Source organism: Corella eumyota, chromosome 3 (genome assembly GCF_963082875.1).
Source record: "Corella eumyota chromosome 3, kaCorEumy4.1, whole genome shotgun sequence".
Classification (NCBI taxonomy): Eukaryota; Metazoa; Chordata; class Ascidiacea; order Phlebobranchia; family Corellidae; genus Corella; species Corella eumyota.
The window spans coordinates 4,475,746-4,499,915 of record NC_137492.1 but is presented as its reverse complement, the minus strand read 5'-3'; the positions used below and the strand labels follow the sequence as shown (position 1 = coordinate 4,499,915).

The 24,170-nt window shown below is 25.3% G+C and overlaps 2 protein-coding genes across 4 annotated transcripts; both read left to right on the top strand.

Moving 5' to 3' along the window:
• The first annotated feature begins 385 nt into the window (after window positions 1-385).
• On the top strand, window positions 386-17,494 carry LOC145746289 (NFX1-type zinc finger-containing protein 1-like). 2 transcript variants are annotated; one of them, XM_082564540.1, is made up of 47 exons: window positions 386-498; window positions 601-678; window positions 2,067-2,126; window positions 2,260-2,393; window positions 2,650-2,797; window positions 3,064-3,160; window positions 3,287-3,435; window positions 3,522-3,671; window positions 3,764-3,855; window positions 3,975-4,061; window positions 4,184-4,296; window positions 4,723-4,867; window positions 4,993-5,109; window positions 5,345-5,470; window positions 5,737-5,923; window positions 6,317-6,543; window positions 6,685-6,822; window positions 6,925-7,050; window positions 7,190-7,270; window positions 7,391-7,477; window positions 7,613-7,720; window positions 7,815-7,868; window positions 8,113-8,223; window positions 8,315-8,413; window positions 8,883-9,051; window positions 9,459-9,651; window positions 9,959-10,138; window positions 10,208-10,414; window positions 10,508-10,607; window positions 10,684-10,814; window positions 10,982-11,071; window positions 11,151-11,304; window positions 11,392-11,582; window positions 11,689-11,848; window positions 12,018-12,166; window positions 12,332-12,501; window positions 12,732-12,825; window positions 13,000-13,124; window positions 13,373-13,564; window positions 14,007-14,151; window positions 14,329-14,458; window positions 14,601-14,772; window positions 14,850-14,961; window positions 15,098-15,269; window positions 15,517-16,350; window positions 16,651-16,818; window positions 17,169-17,494. In XM_082564540.1, exons 1-45 carry the CDS (start codon window positions 455-457, stop codon window positions 15,633-15,635), a joined length of 5,913 nt encoding a protein of 1,970 aa, XP_082420666.1. In that variant the 5' UTR covers window positions 386-454; the 3' UTR covers window positions 15,636-16,350; window positions 16,651-16,818; window positions 17,169-17,494. The 2 variants fall into 2 exon arrangements, with proteins under 2 accessions (XP_082420666.1, XP_082420667.1); XM_082564541.1 differs by lacking the exons at window positions 14,329-14,458; window positions 14,850-14,961; window positions 15,098-15,269; ... (1 more) ...; window positions 16,651-16,818; window positions 17,169-17,494 and having other exon boundaries at window positions 14,601-14,770.
• Window positions 17,495-18,360: 866 nt separating this feature from the next.
• LOC145746351 (NFX1-type zinc finger-containing protein 1-like) lies at window positions 18,361-21,362 on the top strand. 2 transcript variants are annotated; one of them, XM_082564614.1, is made up of 12 exons: window positions 18,361-18,562; window positions 18,650-18,727; window positions 18,870-18,947; window positions 19,126-19,259; window positions 19,371-19,518; window positions 19,766-19,862; window positions 19,998-20,146; window positions 20,243-20,392; window positions 20,482-20,573; window positions 20,657-20,769; window positions 20,978-21,121; window positions 21,246-21,362. In XM_082564614.1, exons 1-11 carry the CDS (start codon window positions 18,519-18,521, stop codon window positions 21,086-21,088), a joined length of 1,194 nt encoding a protein of 397 aa, XP_082420740.1. In that variant the 5' UTR covers window positions 18,361-18,518; the 3' UTR covers window positions 21,089-21,121; window positions 21,246-21,362. The 2 variants fall into 2 exon arrangements, with proteins under 2 accessions (XP_082420740.1, XP_082420741.1); XM_082564615.1 differs by lacking the exon at window positions 18,870-18,947.
• The last annotated feature ends 2,808 nt before the right edge of the window (window positions 21,363-24,170 follow it).

Here is a 24,170-nt window from a genome sequence, read left to right as displayed (position 1 = left end):
TTTTATTAACATCTGGCTTAGGTTTATGTATTAAGTTGAAGCGAGACCACATAGCAAGTCAACTAGCTTTCTGTATTTCAGATGTTTTTTTTAAGAAATTACAAAAGTAAATAAAAGGCACCAGCCCTATGTTTGCGTAACCTTAGGTTTTTATACAAAATTGCACATTGTTATACCAAGGTTATTTTCCTTAACCTGTTGAAAAGAACAAAAAGTTTATGGTTTAAAAGAACTTGTTTTACCACTTATACTTATAAGCTTAGATATTATACAAACCCATTTTTTTGTTAATTTGCACAATAATTTGCCAAAGTTTTAACATAATATTTTAGAAAGCAAGTTAAGTGAAAATTAAAGTTTAAAAGAACTAAAGATAGTTTATATTTTGTTATGTTTAAAAGTTTGAGTATAAATAGCTCTATATTGATAAGGCTACCTGTGTTTTTAAAGGATAATGGCCTATAGACATAGGCCAGACAATAACTGGGGAAATAGAAGGTAAAATATTTTTTATATGTATATAGTAAATTAGCTGCATCTTTATTACATATCATTTTTTAAATAAAAAAATGTGTGTTTTTTTGGAATTTTGTTTTTTAGGAATTCTTCAAACAATGGATGGCAAGGTAGGAATTGTAATAATACACCTAGCACTAGCAGGCAAAATGATGACGAAAGGTTAATTTTTTTTATTCTAAGATGAAATATATTTTATAAACCAAGTAGTAAACCACTGCTTATTATGGTTCGAAATCTTAGATTTCGAAACATATTGTTATTGCCATTATACTTATTATTATTATTTTTATTATTATTTTTATTCTTTCTAGTCCCAATTTTGAAAGAAGATATCTTTAGTTCTTTAGAATTTAAAAATCTGAAATTTTAATATGTTGTTTATTATCAGATTATGTTTTCATTCTCCTATTTACAACATTTAATTATCACTAATTACTAATTAATAAGTGTTTATTTATTAAAATTTAAAGGTTGTTATTAATTTTTTAAATCTTGATCAATTGTATATCATGATATTGGTAACTCAAAAATGAATTAAAATTTTAATTTTTATCAATAATTACTAATTAATAGGTGTTTATTTATTATAATTTAAAGGTTGTTATTAACTTTTTAAATTTTGGTTAATTATATATCATGATATTAGTAACTCAAAAACGAATTAAAATTTTAATTTTTATCACTAATTACTAATTAATAGGTGTTTGTTTATTAAAATTTAAGGGTTGTTATTAACTTTTTAAATCTTGGTCAATTGTATATCATGATATTACTAACTTAAAAATAAATTAAAATTAAAATTTTCATCACTAATTACTAATTAATGGGTGTTTGTTTATTCAAATTTAAAGATTGCTATTGCTTTTTTAAATCCTGGTCTATTGTATATCATGATAGCAGTATCTCAAAAATAAATAAAAAATTTAATTTTTGTTTGTTTATTATATTTAAATTATTGTTTGTTTATTTAAAATTGAAGTTCGACATTAAGTATTTAAAATTTGATATAATGTATTTTATAATATAAGTAGTTAAAAAACATATTTAAAAAATAATTTTTGTTTATTTATCATATATGTAAATGCTTGTTTATTTATTAAAAATCAAAAATCAATTTTAGGAATTTAAAATTTAGTCTAATGTGTATCCTGATATCAACAACTTAAAACTGGGTTGAAAAATTGATTTTCGTTTTTTGAGTATATTTAATTACTTTTGTTAATTAAAAAATTAAATATTGATATTTTAAAACTTTTAAAATAATTTTGTTCCGAAATTTTCTTAATCCAATAATTTAATACGTTTTTAGTCTAATAATTAATTATGTAATATTAAATTTATTTATTTAGTTAATATTCATAATTAAGTAATGTTTATGCATAATTTTATTTATTAATAAAGATTAATTTTAAAAATGATCAAATGATTTCGAACCATATTTTATTTATCAAATAAATCTAGTTTTGTATTTGTTGTTACCTCTGATGATTACTTGTAACACAAAAATATATATACATATTGTATGTTGACTGATATTCAAATTACAGAGGGAGAGGTTGGCAACATAATATCACTCCTGGCTCAAGTCGCTTTAATTACAATGAAAGGTTATTTAAAATTATAAGAAAATATTATTTTAAACAAAAAATGTATTTTTACACAGACAATACAATTTAAAATGTGATAGCTCTTTAAATAATGTACCCTTTTTCAAATTTTAATATTGTTAAAACTGTACAGAAAACATCCAATAGGGTTCAGAGAGCTTGAAAGACTTGCAAATGACATATCCATTTCACCAAGTGATCTTGCAATAAAACTTTCCACTGAAAGATCAGGTCTTAATCTTAGACTTCAAACTGACATGGACAATGGTAAATAAATATTTTTTGGTAAAATTTATTAGCAACTTAGCAACTTTTTTTTTGTATGAGGTTTCCACTTTTTTAAGTTTTTTTTTTTAATTGAATTTTTTGGTACATCAATTTTTGATATAACCTATAATTTTATTCATTTACATTATAAGGTATCAAATTTAGGTTTTTAATGTAAAATATCATTTAGAAAATGATTTTAGCAATGATTTGTTTTTAAATATTTATTTAAAATATTATTGCCGAATATTTTTAGGAAAGCTGCAATTATTGTTAAAAGTTTTTGGAAAAATGTGTAAGGACAATGATTCAAGTATAGCTGTAAATCATGTTCTTACTGATATTCTAAATTCAGAATACATGAACAAATTAAATATGTTTTTTCATGGATTAATATTAGAATCGTAAGTCTATATCCTTTTTAATTTTAAATGCATATGTTACATGATGTTATTCTAATAGGACTCTACTTTATAATTTAATGTTATCTAAATTTACTTAAAAAAAACTGCCATTATACATAAGTTCAAATAAAATAAATATTTTTTTTATTTATTATTAATTGTTTTTTTTAATATTAAAAATGATAATTTTAAGTCAATACTGGCAAATTGCATTTTAAAAATAATGTGTTAACAGATAGATTTAAATTTAAAAATGTTGTAATTAGGAAAGAAATTCAAAACGAAGCTTCAATACATGTTTCCAATTGCATATTCTTGATTAAAAGTATGCTTGGTAAATTGCCAAATGACTCAAAGAAAAAGGTTTGGTAAATTATTAGTAAAAGTATTAATAAAGTATTTTTAATTTTTTTTATTTTAAGTATATATATATTAAATTAATGTTGTTGAGTTAACTTGTTCAATTTATATCAAAGTAATATTTTTAAGATGGGAATTCTAGTTTTATTTTTGGAGACTGTGATAAGTAATCTAACAACTGTTGATTGGTCAAATAATGATATTGAAAACCGATTTAAAGAAGTTCAAGAAATGGTTGAAGAGTTAAACAAAAAAGAAGAAAGGATTCAAAAGCGAATGTGAAAAAAAGCATTGGCAACTATTAAATATTTTTAAGTAACTTCTTTTTTATTAATTTAAAATTATTTTATATTAAAATTTTAAGACAACATGCTTCTGATCGTATGTCATTGATGCACGAAGAACAACCTCCCGATAATTTTCGAGAAATTTCAGTGTTTCCCCAAATAAATGACATTCATTTAAAAGAAGATCCTTTTGTGAGAACCAACTTGGTCAACTCAAAATATCAAAGGTTTTTACCGACAATATTTTTTTGTTCTTTTTTTTAAATTGTTATTGACTATTTTAAGTACAAAAGTGTAGCACAAACCATCTGTTTTTTAGTGTTGATCATTACTTGGACGTTCAGTTTCGTTTACTTAGAGAAGATTTTATTCGACCACTTAGGGAAGGAATAATGGAATTTTTTCAATCTGGTAAAAATGTTAAAAGTGTCACTAAATTTTTTAATGTAAAAATATTTTATCTTCTAATTGCTGTTTGGTCTGTATCTTTATTATTAAAAAACATGATATCTGGTAAAAATTTTTTAAAGGTGATGGAACTCAAAAAGTAAAGAAACTTCAGAACATTAAAACGTATCAAGAGGTTTCTATTTTGTTTCCAGTAATAACTCAGAGAGGTATCTTTGTTATTTAAACTAATTTAATTTTTTATACATCTTTTAGTCTTTTTAAAAAAAAAATTAAATAAAGTTTTATTGCTCCAAGAATTTAGGATTTTTTTTAAACATTTTGTTTTTAGGAATGTGCCACCGGTTACAATTTAGTACAAAACATCTTAAAGGAATAAACTGGCAAACTACTAAGAAGTTAATCTATGGAAATCTGGTTTGTTTGTCTTCGGACAAATTTCAGGTAAACTAAAACTTGGTTAGGCACTTTATTATTAAAACATTATGTGTAGTAGAAACTATTAAATTTTGAATTGACAGTATGTTGTAGTGGTCAGAACACTAACTACATTACATAATGTCAGGGGTTTGATCTCCACTGCCTTCATGCTGTAGTGTCCTTAAGTAAGGCGCTATAACACGTATGAACTTTTCGTGAGCCAACACTTTTATTATAAATTAATATAATCTGTAATATCCCAAAAGGTAAACTCAAAACTGGGGTGGGGTAGCTTATATTACCCTATGTTTAGGTCATGCTGTCGATTTTCCCATATCCAAAAGAAAAAAATATATAAAAAAAAACATAGTTACAAAACAGAAAATGATAAAGTTTAAATATTTTAATGTAGTAACATTTAACAATTTTTAAATTTATTTTTTGCTTTAGACTGATTTTCTTTTTGGTGTAATAAATGATAGAGACCCAAAGGACTTGGAAGAAGGTCAAATTGAGATTGAATTTGTTTTTGAACAAACAAGGTTTAATCAGCAAAATTTAAGGAAACGATTTGGCCAAGAAGACAATATTTTAAGTGCTGATGATTTAAAATTATTAAGCATTTAATATAAATTATATTAATTCATCTTTTAAATTATTATTTACTTTTTTTAAATAAAATCATTAAACTGAATGACAGTCATTGCTGTTTATTTTTAGATAGAAGAGTAGTTAAATTTGATCCATTTTCATTGATTGACATGACTAAGACCTATCTTATGGTTGAAACTGAAGCTTACTTTGAAGCCTATAAACACATTTTAAGTGGTCTAAAAGGTAACATTGTCAGTTTTGTTGAAAATAAAAGTAATTATTTATATTTACTGTAAAACAACTAACCTTATTTACATTAAAAAATAAAAGACATTTTCAAAATTCTTATTTTTTTTTGGATTTAAAAAAAATAATTTTGTATACCTAAACTCAAGATATTAATATAAACAAATAAAATATTATTAAAGTTTTTGCCTTTACTAATAAAATAAATTCAACACTTTGTTTGTTGTTACAGAGATAAAACATTTACCAATGGATAGATATATTGTCGAATGCAATGATCTAGTGAGAGCTCCATTGCAATTTCGACACAACCAAATTCTACTGGACTTTTCTTCAATATTAGTCATACCTCCAACAGGTATTACTTGCTTTTTTATTCTAATTTGTTGTGGTTATACTGGCAATATACCAATAATTGTCACAATCGAGATAGGCATGTATTAAATAAATAATATTGCTATATTTTACAAGAAGCAAATGTTATTTTCTTCTGCAAAGTCTAAACATTTTTTTAAATATTGTTTCACTAGGTTAATATTAATTCTAAAACTGTTTTTATTTTCACTGTATTGCCTTAAATGGCTGTCATAGTTGCTGTAGTTTTATATTTATTTAATTATTTAGATTCAAAAAAGGTAAGAGTTTTAGATTTTGAAAACTGGCCTACCAAAGAAGAATTAGGCTTAGATGACTCACAGAGAAAAGCTTTGGTAACTGGAGTAACAAATGAATTGGCCATTATTCAAGGACCACCTGGGACAGGAAAAACATGTGTGGGATTAATTATCATGAAATTGTTACTTAAAAATGGGTAAATCTTTTTTTTAAACAATTCCATAACAAATTTGTTATTTTTTAATTTTTTTAATAGACAGTTACCCATACCCAATCTCGAGTTGACTTGCAGTTTAGGATATAGGTTATAATTGCCCGATTATTGTTCATTGGTTTTAGGCTCAGCATGTGTTAATACTGTTTATGGTGCCTTATTTAAGATACAGCATGAATACATTAAGGGTTAAACTACTATGCTGTTTTATATATTTTATATTGCATCTATTGTCTTTTAACCAAAGTGAAAAAACGTCTTATCATTAAACCATTTTCTAACTATAAACCCCTTTTACAAACAAAACCAAATCGACCAGTTATTATTACAAATTAAGAAAAATTTATAAAGCTCATGTTTAATTTTTCTAAACAGGCAAGTTGGAAATACAGCTCGTTCTCCAATGCTTGTAGTTTGTTACACAAATCATGCCCTTGATCAGTTTTTGGAGGGTATTGCCAAGTTTCACCCAAATGGTATAGTAAGGGTTGGTAGCAGGTGTAAAACAGAAGAACTGGAAAGATACAGTCTTTCAAATGTTAGAAGGGAATACAGTTATAATAATTTACATTTATTATGGCAAGCGGTCAGGGATTATAAAAGTAGATCATTTTTGTTTTACATTTTAGTGTTTGCTTTCAAAAATGGATAAAGTAATAAAATTGGTTGAAAAAATATTTTTTGTATTTCCTAAATTGACTCTTAAACATATTCATAGCCATCAATACTTTCAATATTTTTAGGTGAGTTACAGGCATTAGAGGAAAGGATAAAACACCATGAAAATGTTTTAAAATTGTCCACTGATAATGTACTTAAATTACAAGAATTGGAAAGTGTTATTCCTTATCATTTGATTAAACAATTTGGCATGGGTCTAGGTATATTATTCTATGGAAACTGTGTTTTTTTTAGTTAATGTATCAACAACTTAGGTAAAAATAAATAGGGTTTTATTTAAATTATTTTTTTTTAATTTTTAGAGAAGATTCAAAAAAGACCTTCCAGAATTATGTTCTATTTAGATGACAAAATTCTTATTCGTTGGTTGGGCTTAGATGTAAATATTTATGACAACTTGGTGTCAAAATATCCCCATGTGTTTAACGGTATAACTTTTTTATAGTTGTATTTAATTAAAAAATGATTTAAAGTTTAAATAGTTTTGTTTTTTTATTTTACTTAGTAGTGTAAAATATTTCTGTAATTTTATTAAACTAATTATTTCATTTTAATTTTACTTTCAAGAGGTAATACTTCAACTAACTTACCCCTTGGAGAGTTTACAATTTGAACGAAAAGTTGTCATTGAAGCCATTTTAGCAACAGGTGAAAAGTTCTTTAGCAATTTTTCATTAACTTTTATTTTTTAATAACTTTTATTTTCAATAACTTTTTATATATTAAATTTGTAAATCAAACCATTTTTTAAAAAGAAACCATTTTCAGGTGAAACAGATATTTCTTTTTTATTAAATTGGCTTGGCTATCATCAATATGATTTAAATAACAGGAGACATGTGATATCAATTCCAGGTATTCTGTAATAAAATTAGTAAAAGTTATAACAATAATATTGTGACAGTTTAAATTATATCATTAAAATAATTTATTGTGTTGTTTGACAACTAATTTTAAGATTATAATTCCAGTTTTTTATTACATATTTAGAGTTGGTATTAGGTATTTTAAAAGATGTTGGTGTTGGTCAAAAAAATGATTTTCTACATAAAAGGGGCTACCATGATATTGAAATTCAATGTGTTCATTTTATTTTAGGTTTGTTTTGTTTCCAATTTTTAAATTTAATTTTGTATTTTACTGTGAGAATTATTTTTTAATAATTGTATCATTTTATTTAATATTTTTTAAGGTTATGGAACAACAATTTATGAAATGGATAGATGGTTGTCAAGAAAAAGAATGGGTAATTGAATGTGTCATAAATGTGTTGTCACTATTTTTCTAAATTTAAAATATATTTTATTGAACTAAAACATCTTCACTGTTATTATCGTTATGGTTTAAAGTTTATTCGTCTAGCTTTAAAAATTAGGTTGTTTACTATTTTATGAGTAATCATTGCAGTTCTAATTAAAAAATTTACAAACTATGTAAACTATTAAGGTACCTAAAAGTTAAAATGGTTCGATAAAAATATTTATAATTAGAATATTTAAAACCTGAAAGTGATGCCAAGAATCAGTTTGAGCAACTAGAAGAAGAAGAAAATATAGAAAATGAAGTTGATATTATTCAAGGTCAAAGATTGCTTGATGATGGTATGTAGAAACAAATTCTGATAAATTGTATTGAGTGAATTTTATATTTTCAAAGTTTATACATAATAAAACCAAATGAAAATTTTAATAGATTACAAAACGACACGATTTAGGAGAAGAAAGGAAAACGAAGAAGAAACAAAATATATAATTAGGAAAATTGCTACAATAGCATTTGAAGATTATGAAGGTAACTTTAAAATAAAAATAAATTATTAGAAAGGGTGTTGTTATTGATTGTTGACGTAGTTTTTACAAAATAATTTCTTATTCATTTAAGGTTGATCAATTTAAAAAATACATATAATTATAGGTTTTATGTCAAGTTTAAATTATTTTGATTAAAATAAATTCATATTTTTTTTTATTGTTTTTACAACATATAAACAATTGAAGGAAAAAAACGATTTCCTTCAGCTTAGTTTTAAGTTTTTACTAGATTTTTTTAATAGTTTTTATGTTTCCGACTTAATTTGAAAAAAAAAGTTTTTTGGTGTCCCAAACTACAATCTTAACCATGATATGACAGCAGTTAAAATTAACCTAGATCGTTAAGTTTTAATAGAAACACAGTTGGCAATGTTTGTTTTTTTAACCTACACTAAAGTCGTTATAAAATCAGATAGTAAATGTTTTTTTATTTATATTTTAAAATAAAGATATAACTGATAGCAAGTTCAGTTGGGAATTTCAACGACAAGAAAAGAAAAAAAAAAAGTTTCAAGTACGAAAAAATATTCAGACAAATGATGTTATGACAATGGAAGAATCATTACAAGTTGGTGATATTCAAGATTTACTTCCCAAAGAAAGATGGAGGTTGTATAGGTAAAATTGTAACTTTGATTTACTTTTGTTTAAATGTTTATATTTTATTAAATTTAAAAAAATTATATTAATATTTAATGAATAACGCATAAATAATTGTATAAAAAATAATTAAAGTTTTTATTTATTTATTTTGGTTTTTCGCACATTGATAAAAGTAAATAATAAATACAACATACAATTAATATTACAACAATGCGACGGGAAAAAATGACAAAATCAATTTAATGATTTAAAAAATGCCAAAAGTATTAATGTTTACATAAAGATTTTAAGTATGTTAAAATGTTACTCACAATCATTCAAGTAATTTAAATGTAATCAACTAACATATAGAACTTAGAGTATTATTAAAAAATATAAAAAATTTTATTTTTTTAAATCAGTACTCTGATTATTTTTTATAGATTTTGGGTACATAACCTAAAAATAACAATTAGGCAAAATATTCAATATTGGATTGAAATGTACAACCTAAAAGCTAAAAGGTTAAACGAACTAAGAAGAGAGGAAGATTACGAAGTACTTAATCAAGCAGATGTAATTGGTATGACAACCACTGGTGCTGCCAAATACAGAGATATTGTCAACCGATTGCCAGTTAGTTTTGTTGTTTTTCAAACATTTGTATTGCAAAGTTGTTATTTAAAAAAATTATAAAGTTTAAACTCTTAGTGGAAAATGTGTGCATGTTAAACAAGTTGCTGTATTATTTCCAAATTTTGAAAGATGTACAAAGCATAAAAATTAAATGGTTGCAAGATATCATTGACTGTATGATATATTTAGCTTTTTATCTCGATGAAAATATATAAAATAATTTTTTTACTGTTTGTTAATACACTAAATAACTTTTTGATATTGGCTTTAAACCATTTTAATTGTCAAATAAACAATTTTTATGAAGGTTAAAGTAGTTATTGTAGAAGAAGCAGCAGAAGTCCTTGAAGCTCATATTATTACAGCAATGCCACGAACAACTCAACATCTTATCTTGATTGGAGATCACCAGCAATTACAACCTTCACCCACTGTATATGAACTTGCTATCAAATTCAACCTTAATGTGTCACTATTTGAAAGAATGGTAAATATAATATCGATTTTTTGTACAGTTTAATAAACTTTTGGACATCTTGTTTGTTTCTACATACAGATCAAAAATGGAATTCCTTTTACAAAGTTATCAGTACAGCATCGTATGAGGCCTCAAATTGCTGATTTAATTCGACCAAATATCTACAGGGAGTTGTCTGATGCCGATAATGTCAACAAATATGAGAATGTTAGGGGAATACAAAAAAATGTTTATTTTATTACTCATGAGGTAAAAGAAGACTCTGTTTCAGATGGAAAAACCAAGGTGGAGTACATTTGTGAATACTACTTAAATTAAAAACAGAAAATATTAACATAAGCAACTGGATATATTTTTAAACAACATACTTTTATTTAGGTGAATCAACATGAAGCAGATTTTTTAGCTGCATTATGTCAACATATTTTATGCCAGGGCTACAGACCAGAACAAATTACTATTCTAGCAGCTTATATAGGTTTATTTTTAATATGCCCAAACAAAAACAAATTTAAATGTAAATTGACTAATGCCCAAATTTAAATTTATTTTAGGTCAATTGTTTGCATTTAAAAACATAATGAAAAGGAACTTTAGTGAAAAGGTTAGAGTAACAGCGGTAGATAATTTCCAAGGGGAAGAAAATGATATTATTCTACTATCCCTTGTCAGAAGCAATGAGGAGGTAAATTTTTTTAATATTTTATATAAATAATTGTTAGTTAAGCTATTATTGCTACATTTAAACCTTAATAGACACATAGAAAATGTATATGCAGTTCCATTGAATTAAGTATTTTAACTGTTTGATTTTCATAATTTCTGTTACAAATTAATGATTTTATATATTAGGGTAAAATTGGCTTTCTTAGTATAAAAAATCGTGTCTGTGTGGCACTTTCAAGAGCAAAAATGGGGCTTTACTGCATTGCCAACTTTAAGGTAAAAAAATTTTTACGAGCATTGTTTTTCATTATTTTAATATTAAACATTTATTTTGAAATTTAACTTTATTTTTTAGATGCTGGAAGAAAATAATTCTTTATGGCAAAACATTACTAGTAAACTTAAAGATGAAGGTTGTTATGGACCCGGTTTGCCTTTAGTTTGCCATAATCATCCAGATTTTGTTAAACAAGTGCAAACTGTTGAAGATTTTAAATTGTTTCCTGAAGGTATGTTTATTTTTAAATAATAGATTGTTTTAAATTTGTTTGAAAATATTAAAAAGTTTTTAAATCACACATATGTAATGTATTAAGGTGGGTGTGGTAAACCTTGCAAATTTCGTCTTGAATGTGGTCATGTTTGTACACGAAGTTGTCATGCCGATGATGAAAAACATTTAAAGTTTAAATGTCGTAAACCTTGTGAAACGAAATGTGAAAAGGGTCATCTATATAAAAAAGATTGTCATGAAAGATGTGGTGATTGTTATGTTCAAGTTAAAAAGGTTTGGAATATTATAAGAAATTTGTATTTTTTTATTATTATAAGATACTTCTAAATTATAACAAATGTTATCAGTACATAATCAATTCTTTATATTTTATGTCAAGATTATTCCGCGATGTCAACATGAACAATTGGTGGAATGTTATAGAAATCCAACTGCAGTATCATGCCTAACTCCATGCCCCAAAAACCTTAACTGTGGGCACAAATGTGGTAAACTTTGTGGAGACAATTGTACCAAGCAATGTTTAGAAAAAGTAAAAGGTGGTTTGAAGTTTAATTTTTTATTTAATATGCCTAAAATAGTATGACTTTTGGCAAAAAATTAACCGATAATTAAATAAATTGAATTTAGTTTGTTCATCTTATTAAAGTGTATTTTTTAAAATAAATTTTGAGTACATTTTAAACATCAAATTATTGATTTACTTAGTAACGTTTCAATGTGGGCATGTGAACAAAGTTTGTTGTTACCTTTCAAACACAAGTGGAGTTGAATTGATGAAAAATTGCTTCAATGTTTGTAATGAGGAATTAAAATGCGGACACAAATGCAAAGGGACTTGTGGAGAGTGCAAACAGGTAATTTTTTTATATTCTAAATACAAGTGGGATTTTTTAGACCTATTTAATTTTTTTTTAAAGACGAACTCTTTATTTTTATAAACTTAAATTAAGTAACAACTTTTAACAAAAAATATATATTTGTTAGTTTTTAATATGTCATTCCTTTTTTTAAATTTAAAGGGTAGACTGCATGTGAGATGTATGGATAAATGCACTAGAATTAACTTATGTGGACATCCTTGCAAGGAAAATTGTTCAACAAAATGTCCTCCATGTAAAGAAAAATGCCAGACAAAGTGCGAACATAGTGAATGCAAATTGCCTTGTTTTGCGTCATGCCAACCATGCAAGTAAGTATATAAAGTTATAATTAAATTATTAGGTACTTATTATGGGATCTTAACTTTTTTATCATAATGTTGATTATATTAAATGGGTACAGTTAACTTGTAACCAGGCATTAAACTAATGCCTCTAAAAATATTTTATGCATTTTATCTAAAAATTTAGGTAAATTGTCAATATATAAATAACAATCATAATGTTCACAATTGATGGTTTAAATATAATTTATTTTTAGGGAAAAGTGTTTGTGGAAATGTAAACATCAAAAATGTGATAACAAATGTAGTGATGAATGCAGTATAAAACCATGTAATAAACCATGCGAAAATGTGGGTATACTTGTTATATTTTTATGTTTTTATATTAATTGGTTAGTTAGATTTATAAAAAAAAATTTTTTATAAATGTTACAATTTCTTAACAATTTTTAATACGAGTAAAAAATTTTTAATAAGTTAAAAAAGTTTTATTAAGTATTTGAATATTGCCCATGTTTTGTTTAGATAAGAAGTTGTGGCCATCAGTGTATTGGTTTATGTGGGGAGCCTTGTCCAAAACTTTGTCGAATTTGTGACAAAGAAAAGGTAACTGAAATCTTTTTTGGTGATGAAGATAAGAAAGATGCAAGGTTTTTAATTTTGTTTTTAATGTTTTAAATATAAAAACGAATTATAGTGAAAATTTTTATATATAATCCCAAAATTAACATAATCCCAAAATTAACAGAAACGTTTTAATATTTTTTTATTATTTGGTTTGTGATATTTTTTTTTTAATTGTAGTTAGTTTTTTGCAGATATTTAGCATTATGTAATAACAAAAATAAGTATAAAATTCAAGTTATTATGCTTTTTAAATACTTTTTTTTAATATAAGGTTTGTTGAATTGAATTGTGGGCATATATTCACTTATGAGAATCTTGATCGATGGATGTACAAAGACATTAATGCAACAACAGATGGTGAAAATTCAATTGATATTACTATTCAACTTAAGGAATGTCCAAAGTGTAAAACTGTTATTAGAAGGTCAAGAAGATATGGAAATATTATAAACAATCAACTTAAGTAAACAATTATAGTTTTTAATTTTGACTTTTACGACAAAACATTTTTAAAAATATATTTTAATTTTTTTTTTTTTTTATATATCTTTATCCTCGATGTGGAAAGGTCGAATGCGCGAACTAAACATAGAGTAACATCGGTTACTCTGACCCAGTCTCAAGTTGCCTGTTGCAGTTTGGGATATTATAGATTATAATTGCCCGAAAATTAAGCTGCTAATGAGGTTCTGGCTTAGCAGAAGTTCATACCAGTTGTAATGCCTTACCCAAGCATGAGATCACTAGGGGTCAAATCCCTTTTGTGTATGGTAGGAGAATGTTCTTACCACTACACCACACTGCCAGTACTACATCACGCTGCAATATGTAAAACAAATATGCTGCAAATTATATTCTTTTAATTAAGTGTTTTGTTAGTAAAAGTAATTTTTTTTTATTTTTAGATTAATTAACCAAATTAAAAGGATAACATATGGACATAAAACAACTATTTTGAACTGCAAAAAAAAAAAAATACAGTTACTTATTAAAACTAACCAACATAAAAACTTCTTTTTCCGTTTTCAACAATTAGACTTACAATTGGAGGTTAACTTTATTTTTTAAACATATTTAAATTATTTTGTTCCATGTGTGTTCAGGTATATAGTCTTATTGCCATATCAAAATAATAATTATAACAATGGGTAACTTTGATTTAATTTTTACTTGTGTATCATACAGTAATATTTCAATTGTTGAATTTATTATCTATCTTTGGTTTAGCGAGACTATCTCAGTTTAAGTGAATTAAATGTCATTGAAACTAAGGTTAAAGTGATGATACTTTTTGATTTGCTTTCAAAAAAACTAGCTAAACTGCTAAGAGAAAAAAAGAAAAAACTGGAAAAATGCGGTACAATCATTAAATCTGTGTACTGAAATATAAACACATTTTAAAATTTCTAAATATAAAATTGGGTATTATTTGGTTTTGGTTTAAAATTATGTACACTTTACAACAATAATCACCATAACTAAACTAATGGTATTTGTAGAAAAAGATATTTTCGAGGAGATTGACAACATACTGAGATGGTTGGATAAAAATCGGCTTTATTTTAGTGATCAAGAAATTATTGATGTTGATTGTGAAAAGAAAAGAATTGAAGCAAAAATTCAATACATTATGTTAAAACACAACATTCAAGATATAGGAGTTAAAAATAAGTATAATATAATTTTAATCATTTTTTTAAATTTTTTTGTTTAAATTGTAAAATGCATTAACTTATTTTTTTATGTAGAGATGTAGATAAAAACATGTCTGAAGTACAACAAAAACTTTTTGAAGAATTTAAACGTTATGAAGAGTCTATGCAAAAAGGAGTCAATGAATATTTTGACAAAATTATAAAAGTGAAAACAAAAAATTGTTGTTGTATTTAAATTAATCTATTAATTTATAATAATTCGTAGATTAATCTAAATAATCTTTAGTAAATGCAAATTATTTACAAATTATATAAGAAGGGTTACAATTTTTTGAATTTAGGATGGTAATTTAAATTTGCCTTTCGAAGATGCTACACATAAAATGGTTATAAGAGCAATGGAGTTTACAAAGGGCTATTGGTTCCAGTGCAAAAATGGACATATGTATGCAATTGGAAAATGTGATGGGGCACAAGAAAAGGGCGTTTGTCCTGAATGTAAAGACAATATTGGTAAGTTCTTATTTTAGGGAAAAAATATTTAAAATTATTTTGATTTTGTCAAAACGGAAAAGCTTTTGCATTTTTTAAACATTGGCATTTTAAATTGTTAGGTCAAACTTAAATTTAACCTACACAACCTATCAACAACTCAATTAAACCATTTATTGTTCCTTGAAGTTGTATATACAATTTTTAGGCAACAGTAATTGATATTTGGCATTGATTCTTTTTTTTATAACAGCCTATATATTTTTAGGTGGTACTGGTCACAGGTTAGCTGAAGGAAACAGGGTAGCAACAGTAATGGATGGTGCTATTGAGGGAGCTTACGATGAAGCAACAAGACTTAATTTAGTACCAGAAAATTTTCAGTAACCAAAAACAACATGCTTTAGTTTTTATGTGTAGATTTAGATTTTTTTACATATTGAGTAAAGGAGTGTTAGCTTTTAGCAATTAGTTTTTATTAATGTTCCCTTTTGCTATTTTTTTTTCAAAAAAAATAATTTTTAAACTTTGTAACCTGGTTAATAATATTACAATACCTGATTTTTTTACGTAAGCAAATGTATTATGAAATTTTAGTTATAGCCTGTTAGTTATAGCCTGTTACACTTTGTATAAAATTTTCCTAACAAAATTGATAATTTTTATAAATTGCTTTTTGTATTTATCTGACTCATTATACCATGTTAATTAAATTGCTATAGCTTTTTTAGATAACAACGTATTAGTTTATTGAATTTAACAACTTTAAAATAATATTTATTGCTTTGTCTTTACCAATCTTAGAAAGGGGGGACAAAATAAAAGTAGATATTTCAAAATAGGGTAATCACCATTCCTATAAAATCTTTAAAAAAAGCAGGTGCGAGTTTATAACGAGAAAACAACTTTAAAAGCTGTTGGTATTGCGAAATAAACGTTTAAAAAAGAAGAAATACATGCAAAAAGATGTAAAAACGTTGAGTTAAATACCTCGATAGACCATTTAATAAGTTATGCCGATTTCTCGACTAGTTTTTTTTTAAGACAAACAAGTGCTGGAAGATAAATTAGGCAAAAGAGAAGTGCCAGTTGCTAATTGCAGGTAAAATTCGTATTAATATTGTGATATACTTTTTGTGTTAAATAATTTTGCAGCTTGTCTGTGTGTCTGTAGTAGATTAAAACGATTTTATGATACAAATTTTGTTTGGGAATATCTATATATATGTTTTCATATTGTGTAAATTTTAAACTTTAATTTGAAAAATAAAAATTTGTTCATTTTTACTTTGTTCTCTTAATAAAATAAAATTTTTTTATTCTTTGGTTTGTTTTTTATAAAAAGCACATTATTAAAGTATATTAATTTGGGATTACTTCTTTAATATTTCACTTTTTTAAGGTAACTGCTGTAGCAATGTTATACCAAAATACTTCCAATCTTCAGATCTTATAAATCAAGGGATTTTAACTTTAAAACAATCAGCAATTATCTTGGTTCTTAGAATATTAGGTTATATTTTTATGTACATTGGTTGGGGTGTTATGACAAAAAATGTTTTAACCTTAGGTAGGTCAATTGATTTCTATTTGGTTTTTATTTATTTGATAAAAAATTATTTATTTATAAATCAGTGAAGTTCATCCCTGCAAAGCATTTGACTTCACTATATGGTCCTGGGTTGAATCCCCACTCAGTAATGTCATAATATTACATAAGTAAAGCAATATAATTAATACAAACTTCTGCTAAGCCAAAAACCTAGCAGTAACAAATGTTACTTTAGGCTTAGGCGGTAAAATTGGCCTTTTCACATCAAGGTTAAATATATATTAAAAAAATTCTTTTATACATATTAATACTAATACATATGCACAAAATAATATTATAAAGTTTACATATTATATTTTATTATTCAGTCAGTTGGATACCATTTATGCAAGAACCTATTACTTTCAGTCTGTTTTTGTTTAACGTTTCTGTTGCCATCTCTTTATCCTTGATCACCATTGCTTTAAGTTGGTTTCGATTCCGACCTGTGTTTGCAACTACTATAGCTTTAACATCATTTTTGCCTTGGCTCTTAACAAAGCTAGGAACTTTTGGTACAAGAGGAAATACTGTATATAGATAGGATTATTTTTTTGGGGTATGTTTTTCTTTAATTTAAAAAAAACAAACACTCTAAAAAGTTAAAAAAAACATTTGTTTTTGCATAGTTATTTTGAATTTAGCTAATTATTTATGTACACGTACAGAAACCTGTTTATCAAAAGTGTATTGTCAAAGATTGTAAAATTACAATTTACAGTGTTTTTATGTCCTTTCTTCAATATAGTTTGTTGATCTATTCAAACTTTTATAATGCTAATTTTTGCTAACTTTAATTTTAAATCCTATTTTAATTAATTTTTTTGTTATATTTTATAATAAAGTTATTATATTCAACCTTTAATGTGTGTTTGTATTACAGAACAATGCATCAAGTACAAAAGTAAATTGTATTATATATCATGTTTCATATTCATCAGCAGACAAATATGTTAGTTGTTTTGTTCTGATAAAAGGGATACCAGTATAAGAAAAGCACAAAAAAATATTTGGCAAAATAGGGAAGTGGATTAACTTTCATTAACATTTGGCTTAGGTCTAGTTCATTGTAAGATTAAAAATGCAATGTTGCACAAATTTTTGAAGCAGAAAACCAATAATTGGTATGTGGATTAGATTAAGTTACAGCGAGACAAATAGCAAGTCAACTAGCTGATTTTATTTTATATGTTTTTTTAAGAAATTACAGTAAATGAAAGGCTCCAGCCTATGTTTGTGTAACCATAGTTTTCCAATTAAGAAGTTACGGTTTGTTACTTTAATAAGATATACGTAATAACAATTGTGATGTAGACTTTTATTTGTAACATTTTTTATTAAATGGTGTTTAATTATGTCAAGGTTATTTTTCTTAACTGTTAAAAAGAACAAAAAGTTTATGGTTTAAGAGAATTTGTTTTACCACTTCTACTTAATAAGCTTAAATGTTATGCAAATCTATTTTTGCATTTAAATTGCACAATAATTTGCTAAAATTTTAACGTAATATTTTAGAAAGCAAGTTAAGTGACAATTATAGTTTAAAAGAACTAAAATACATTAAATAACTACCTTATTTGTGGGTTAATAAGAAGTAAACATAGTTATACTTTGTTATGTTTAAAGTTCATGTATTAATGGCTTTATATTGATTGGGCTACCTGTGTTTTAAAACCATAATGGCCTATAGAAATAGATCAGATAATACTTGGGGAAATAGAAGGTAAATACTAACATATATATAGTAGTAAATTAGCTGCATCTTTTTTACATTACACTTTTTAAATAAAAAAATGTAATTATTTTTTAGAAATTTTTCAAACAATAGATGGCAAGGTTGGAATCGTAATAATACACCTAGCACTAGCAGGCAAAATGATGATGAAAGGTTAATTTTTCTTTTTTAAAATGAAATCTATTTCATGACCTAAGTAATATGACTTTACTGCTTATCCGTATTCTTCATCACCTGTGATGTTTACTTGTAACAAAATATGTATATAAATATATATATATCTATTGTATTTTAGGGGATACTCAAATTACAGAGGCAGAGGTTGGCAACATAATATTACCTCTGGCTCAAGTCGAAATAATTACAATGAAAAGTGAATTAAAATCTATAAATTTTTTTAATGTTTTTAAAATATGTGGTTCTATTTAAATTAAGCAAGAAAATAATATATTAAACAAAAACCAATTTGTTACAAAGGAAATACCATTTTATTTTTTATAGTCTTTATTTAGTGTCTCTTTCAATTTTTTAATATTGTTAAAACTGTACAGAAAACATCCAATTGGGTTCAGAGAGCTTGAAAGACTTGCAAATGATGAAGCGATTATGTCAAATGACCTTGCAATAAAACTTTCAACCGAAAGATCAGGTCTTAATCTTGGACTTCAAACTAACATGGACACTGGTAACTTAATATTTTTTAATAAAGTTAATTAGCAAATTTTGTATTGTATTATAGATTAAAATTTAATTGTAAAAAATAAGCAGGTTTAAATTTTTTTAGCAATATTTTTAGGAAAGGTTCAACTGTTGTTAAAAGTTTTTGGGAAAATGTGTAAGGGCAATGACTCAAGTATAGCTGTTAATCATGTTCTTACTGATATTCTAAATTCAGAATATATGAATGAATTAAATATGTTTTTTCATGGATTGTTATCAGAACCGTAAGTCAGTAGTCTTGTTATTTTATTTCTACATGCATGTGTTACATGATGTTATTTTGATAGAACCCTATTCTATAAATTAATGCGATCTAAATTTATTTAAAAAACTGTTACTATACAAAAGTTCAAATAAAATAAATATTTTTGTTTTTTATAGAATTAAAATAATAATTTAAAGTCTATATTGACCAATTGCATCTCAAAAATTAAGGGTTAACAGATTTTATTTTGAACAAATTGTATTTAGGGAAGACTGTCAAAACGAAGCTCCAATACATGTTTCAAACTGTTTAATTTTGATTAAAAGTATGCTTGCTAAATTGCCGCGTAATTCTAAGAAAAAGGTTTTATATATTATTAATTAAAATATTTGTATACTGTATATAATTTTTCATTTTTTTTAATTGTATATTTTAAATAATTTTTTTTTAAATTATTTTGGTCAAAGACAGACCAAAATTTAATATTTATTTGTTAAGGTGGGAATTTTAGTTTTACTTTTGGAAACTGTGATAGGTAATCTAACAACTGTTAATTGGTCAAATTATGACATTGAAAATCGATTTAAAGAAGTTAAAGAGATGGTTGAAGAATTAAACCAAAAAAAAGAAAGGATCCAAAAGCAAATGTAAACAAAAAATTAAAAGCAATGGCAATTACAAAATATTTTTTAAGTAACTTCTGTTTTATTAATTTGAAATAATTTTATATTAAAATTTTAAAGACAACATGCTACTGATCGTATGTCATTGATGCATGAAGAAAAGCCTCCTGATAATTTTCGAGAAATTTCAGTGTTTCCCCAAATAAATGACATTCATTTAAATGAAGATCCTTTTGTGAGAACCAACTTGGTCAACTCAAAATATCAAAGGTTTTTACCGACAATACTTTTTTCTTTTTTTAAAATTGTTATTGACTATTGAAAATACAATAGTGTAGCACAAACCAACTGTTTTTTAGTGTTGATCATTACTTGGACGTTCAGTTCCGTTTACTTAGAGAAGATTTTATTCGACCACTTAGGGAAGGAATTACAGAATTTTTTCAACCTGGTAAAAATATTAAAGTGTCACAAAATTTTTAAGCATAAAATTATTAAATCATTAAGTTTTTTTTTTAAATATTTTGTTTCTAGGAATATGCCATCGGTTAAAATTTAGTACAAAACATTTCAAAAGAGTAAATTGGCAAACTACTAAACGGTTAATGTACGGTAATCTGGTTTGTTTGTCTTCGGACAGTTTTCAGGTAAACTAAAATTTGATTGAGCACTTTATTAAAAAAACGTTTTGTGTAATGAAAACAACTGTTCAATTTTAAATGGGCAGCATGTTGTAGTGGTCAGAACATTTGTTACACTACAAAAAAATATATTTGCAAAACAGAAGATGATAAAATTTAACTTTTTTAATGTAGTAAAATTTAATAATTTTTAAATTTATTTTTTTTGCTTTAGACTGATTTTCTTTTTGGTGTAATAAATAATAGAGACTCAAAAGACTTTCGAGATCGAAAATCGAGATCGAATTTGTTTTTGAACAAACAAGTTTGGAACAGCAAAATCTGAGAGAACAACTTGGCCAAGAAGACAATGATTTAAGTGCTGATGATTGAATATTATTAGACACTTAATATAAAATTATAAATCACTTTTTAAATCACTATTTACTTTTTTTAACAAAATATTTTAACAATGTGTTAATCATTGCTGTGTATTTTTCTAGATGAAACGGAAGATGAATATGACCCAATTTCATTGATTGACATGACTAAGACCTACCTTATGGTTGAAACTGAAGCTTACTTTGAAGCCTATAAACATATCTTGAGTGGTCTAAAAGGTAACATTGTCAGCTTTGTTGAAAATATAAGTAAATATTTATATTTACTGTAGAACAACTAACACTATTTACTTAAAAAAAATTATAAAAGACATTTTAAAAATATTTTAAAAAAAAGACATTTTAAAAAAAAGACATTTTAAAAATATAAAAGACATTTTAAAAATTCTTATTTTTTTTTAAATAATTTTGTATAACTAAACTTAAAGTATTATTTAAAAATAAATAAAATAAATTCAACATTTGTTTGTTGTTACAGAGGTAACACAATTACCAATGAATAGATATATTGTTGAATGCAATAATCTAGTAAGAGCCCCTTTGCAATTTCGACACAACCAAATTCTACTGGACTTTTCTTCAATATTAGTTGAACCTCCAACAGGTATTTTTTGATTTTTTTACTATTATTTTTTGAGGTAATACAGATGCCTTTTATTTTTTTATGCAGGCAAAACCTCAAGAATTGTCACAACCTAAATAGGCTTGTATTAAATAATATTGCTATGTTATACAGGAAGCAAATGTTATTTTTTTCTGCAAAGTCTAAAAATAATTTTAAAGTAATGTTTAGGCAATATCAACATTACTTTAAAAAAAAAATTTTTAAAGTAATGTTTAGGCAATATCATCATAATATCAAACACAATTTAAGACTAAACACAATTTAAGTAAACACAATTTAAGACTGGGTTCAGTTATGAAAAATGCTTTATAACTTAACTGTTTTTATTTTTAATTTTTTGCACTAAATGCATGAGTTGCTGTAGTTTTAAATTAAGTATTTATTTAGATCCAAAAAAGGTAAGAGTTTTAGATTTTGAGAACTGGCCTACCAAAGAAGAATTGGGCTTAGATGATTCACAGAAAAAAGCTTTGGTAACTGGAGTAACAAATGAATTAGCCATTATTCAAGGACCACCTGGGACAGGAAAAACTTATGTGGGATTAATCATCATGAAATTGTTACTCAAAAATGGGTAAATCATATTTTTGAACAACTCCATACCAAATTTGTTTTTGAACAACTCCATACCAGAAATCCTATTTTATTTATTTATCTTTGACATGAGAACATTGACTTTACTGCATTTTAATGGAGTAACATCAGATAAACATCTCCAGTCTTAATTGGACTTTTTCAGTTTGGGGTAAAGGGGATAATTGCTCAAATATTCAACTGTTGATTGGTTTCAGGCTCAGCATAAGTTAACACTGTTTGTTATTTTAAATATATTATTATCCTCAGTGTGGGAAGGTCAAGTGCGCGACCAAACATAAAGTAACAACAGTTACTCCGATATTATAGAATGTAATTGCTCAATAATTACAGTGCTGAATGAGTACCGGCTTAGCAGGAGTTCATACCGATAATAGCGCCTTAGTCAAGGGCACTACAGCATGTAGTGTAGGCAATGTAGTGTAGGAAGTGTTCTGATCACTACACCACGCTGTCGAATATTATATATTGCAAATATTGTATTACAATCAAAGCGAAAAAATGTCTTAATATGAAACCATTTTCTGACTACAAACTACTTATTACAAACGAACCTAAATCAAGCGCCTAGCATTATAAAGATTTTTTTTTATTTTTTTTACAGGCAAGCTAGAAATACAGATCACTCCCCAATGCTTGTAGTTTGTTATACAAATCATGCTCTTGATCAGTTTTTGGAAGGTATTGCAAAGTTTCATCCATCTGGTATAGTAAGGGTTGGTAACAGAAGCAAAACAGAAGAACTGGAAAGATACAGTCTTTTAAATGTTAAAAGGGAATACAGTTATAATAATTTAAATGCAAGAGGGCAAGCGGTTAAGAATCATAAAAGTAGATTATTTTTGTTTTTTTTGTAAATTTTTTTCGTAAATTATTTTGTAAAATTAGTTAAAAAAATTTGTATTTTTTGTATTTCTTAAATATGCTTTTAAATATATTTATAGTCATTATTATTTTTTTTAATATTTTAGGTGAGTTACAGGCAATAGAGGAAAAGATAAAACACCAGGAAAATGTTTTAAAATTATCCACCGACAATGTACTCAAATTACAAGAATTGGAAAGTGTTATTCCTCAAAATTTAATTGAACAATTTGAAAATGGCATGTATTTAGGTATATTATTCTATAGAAATTGCTATTTTTTCTATTAAAGTATCAACAACTTTAAGTAAAGATAAAAAAAAATTTTTTTAATGGTTATCTAATTTTTAGAAAAGCACCTAAAAAAATTTCAGACTTATGATAAATTTTTTTTTAGATGATGAAATTCTTATCCGTTGGTTGGGCTTAAAACTAAATATTTATGACAACTTGGTGTCAAAATACCCTCATGTGTTTAACGGTAAAACTTTTTTATAGTTGTGTTTTATTAAAAGTTTATTTAAAATTTAAATAGTTTTGTTTTTTTATTTTACTTAGTAGTGTAAAAAATTTTTTGTAATTTTATGAAACTAATTTTTCATTTTAATTTTACTTTTAAGAGGTAATTCTTCGATTAACTTACCCCTTGGAGAGTTTACAATTTGAACGAAAAGTTGTTATTGAAGCCATTCTAGCTTCTGGTGAAAAGTTGTTTAGCAACTATCCTAAAACTTTGCATAAAATTAAAATTATAAAATTAATAATATTTTATTTAATAAATTAAAAATACCATGGTATATTTTTGAAATAGCTAGGCAGTTTTGTTTAAAATATGAACCATTTTCAGGTGAAACAGATATTTACTTTTTACTAAATTGGCTTGGCTATCATCAACATGATTTAAATAAAATGAATCATGTGACATCAATTCCAGGTATTCTTTAT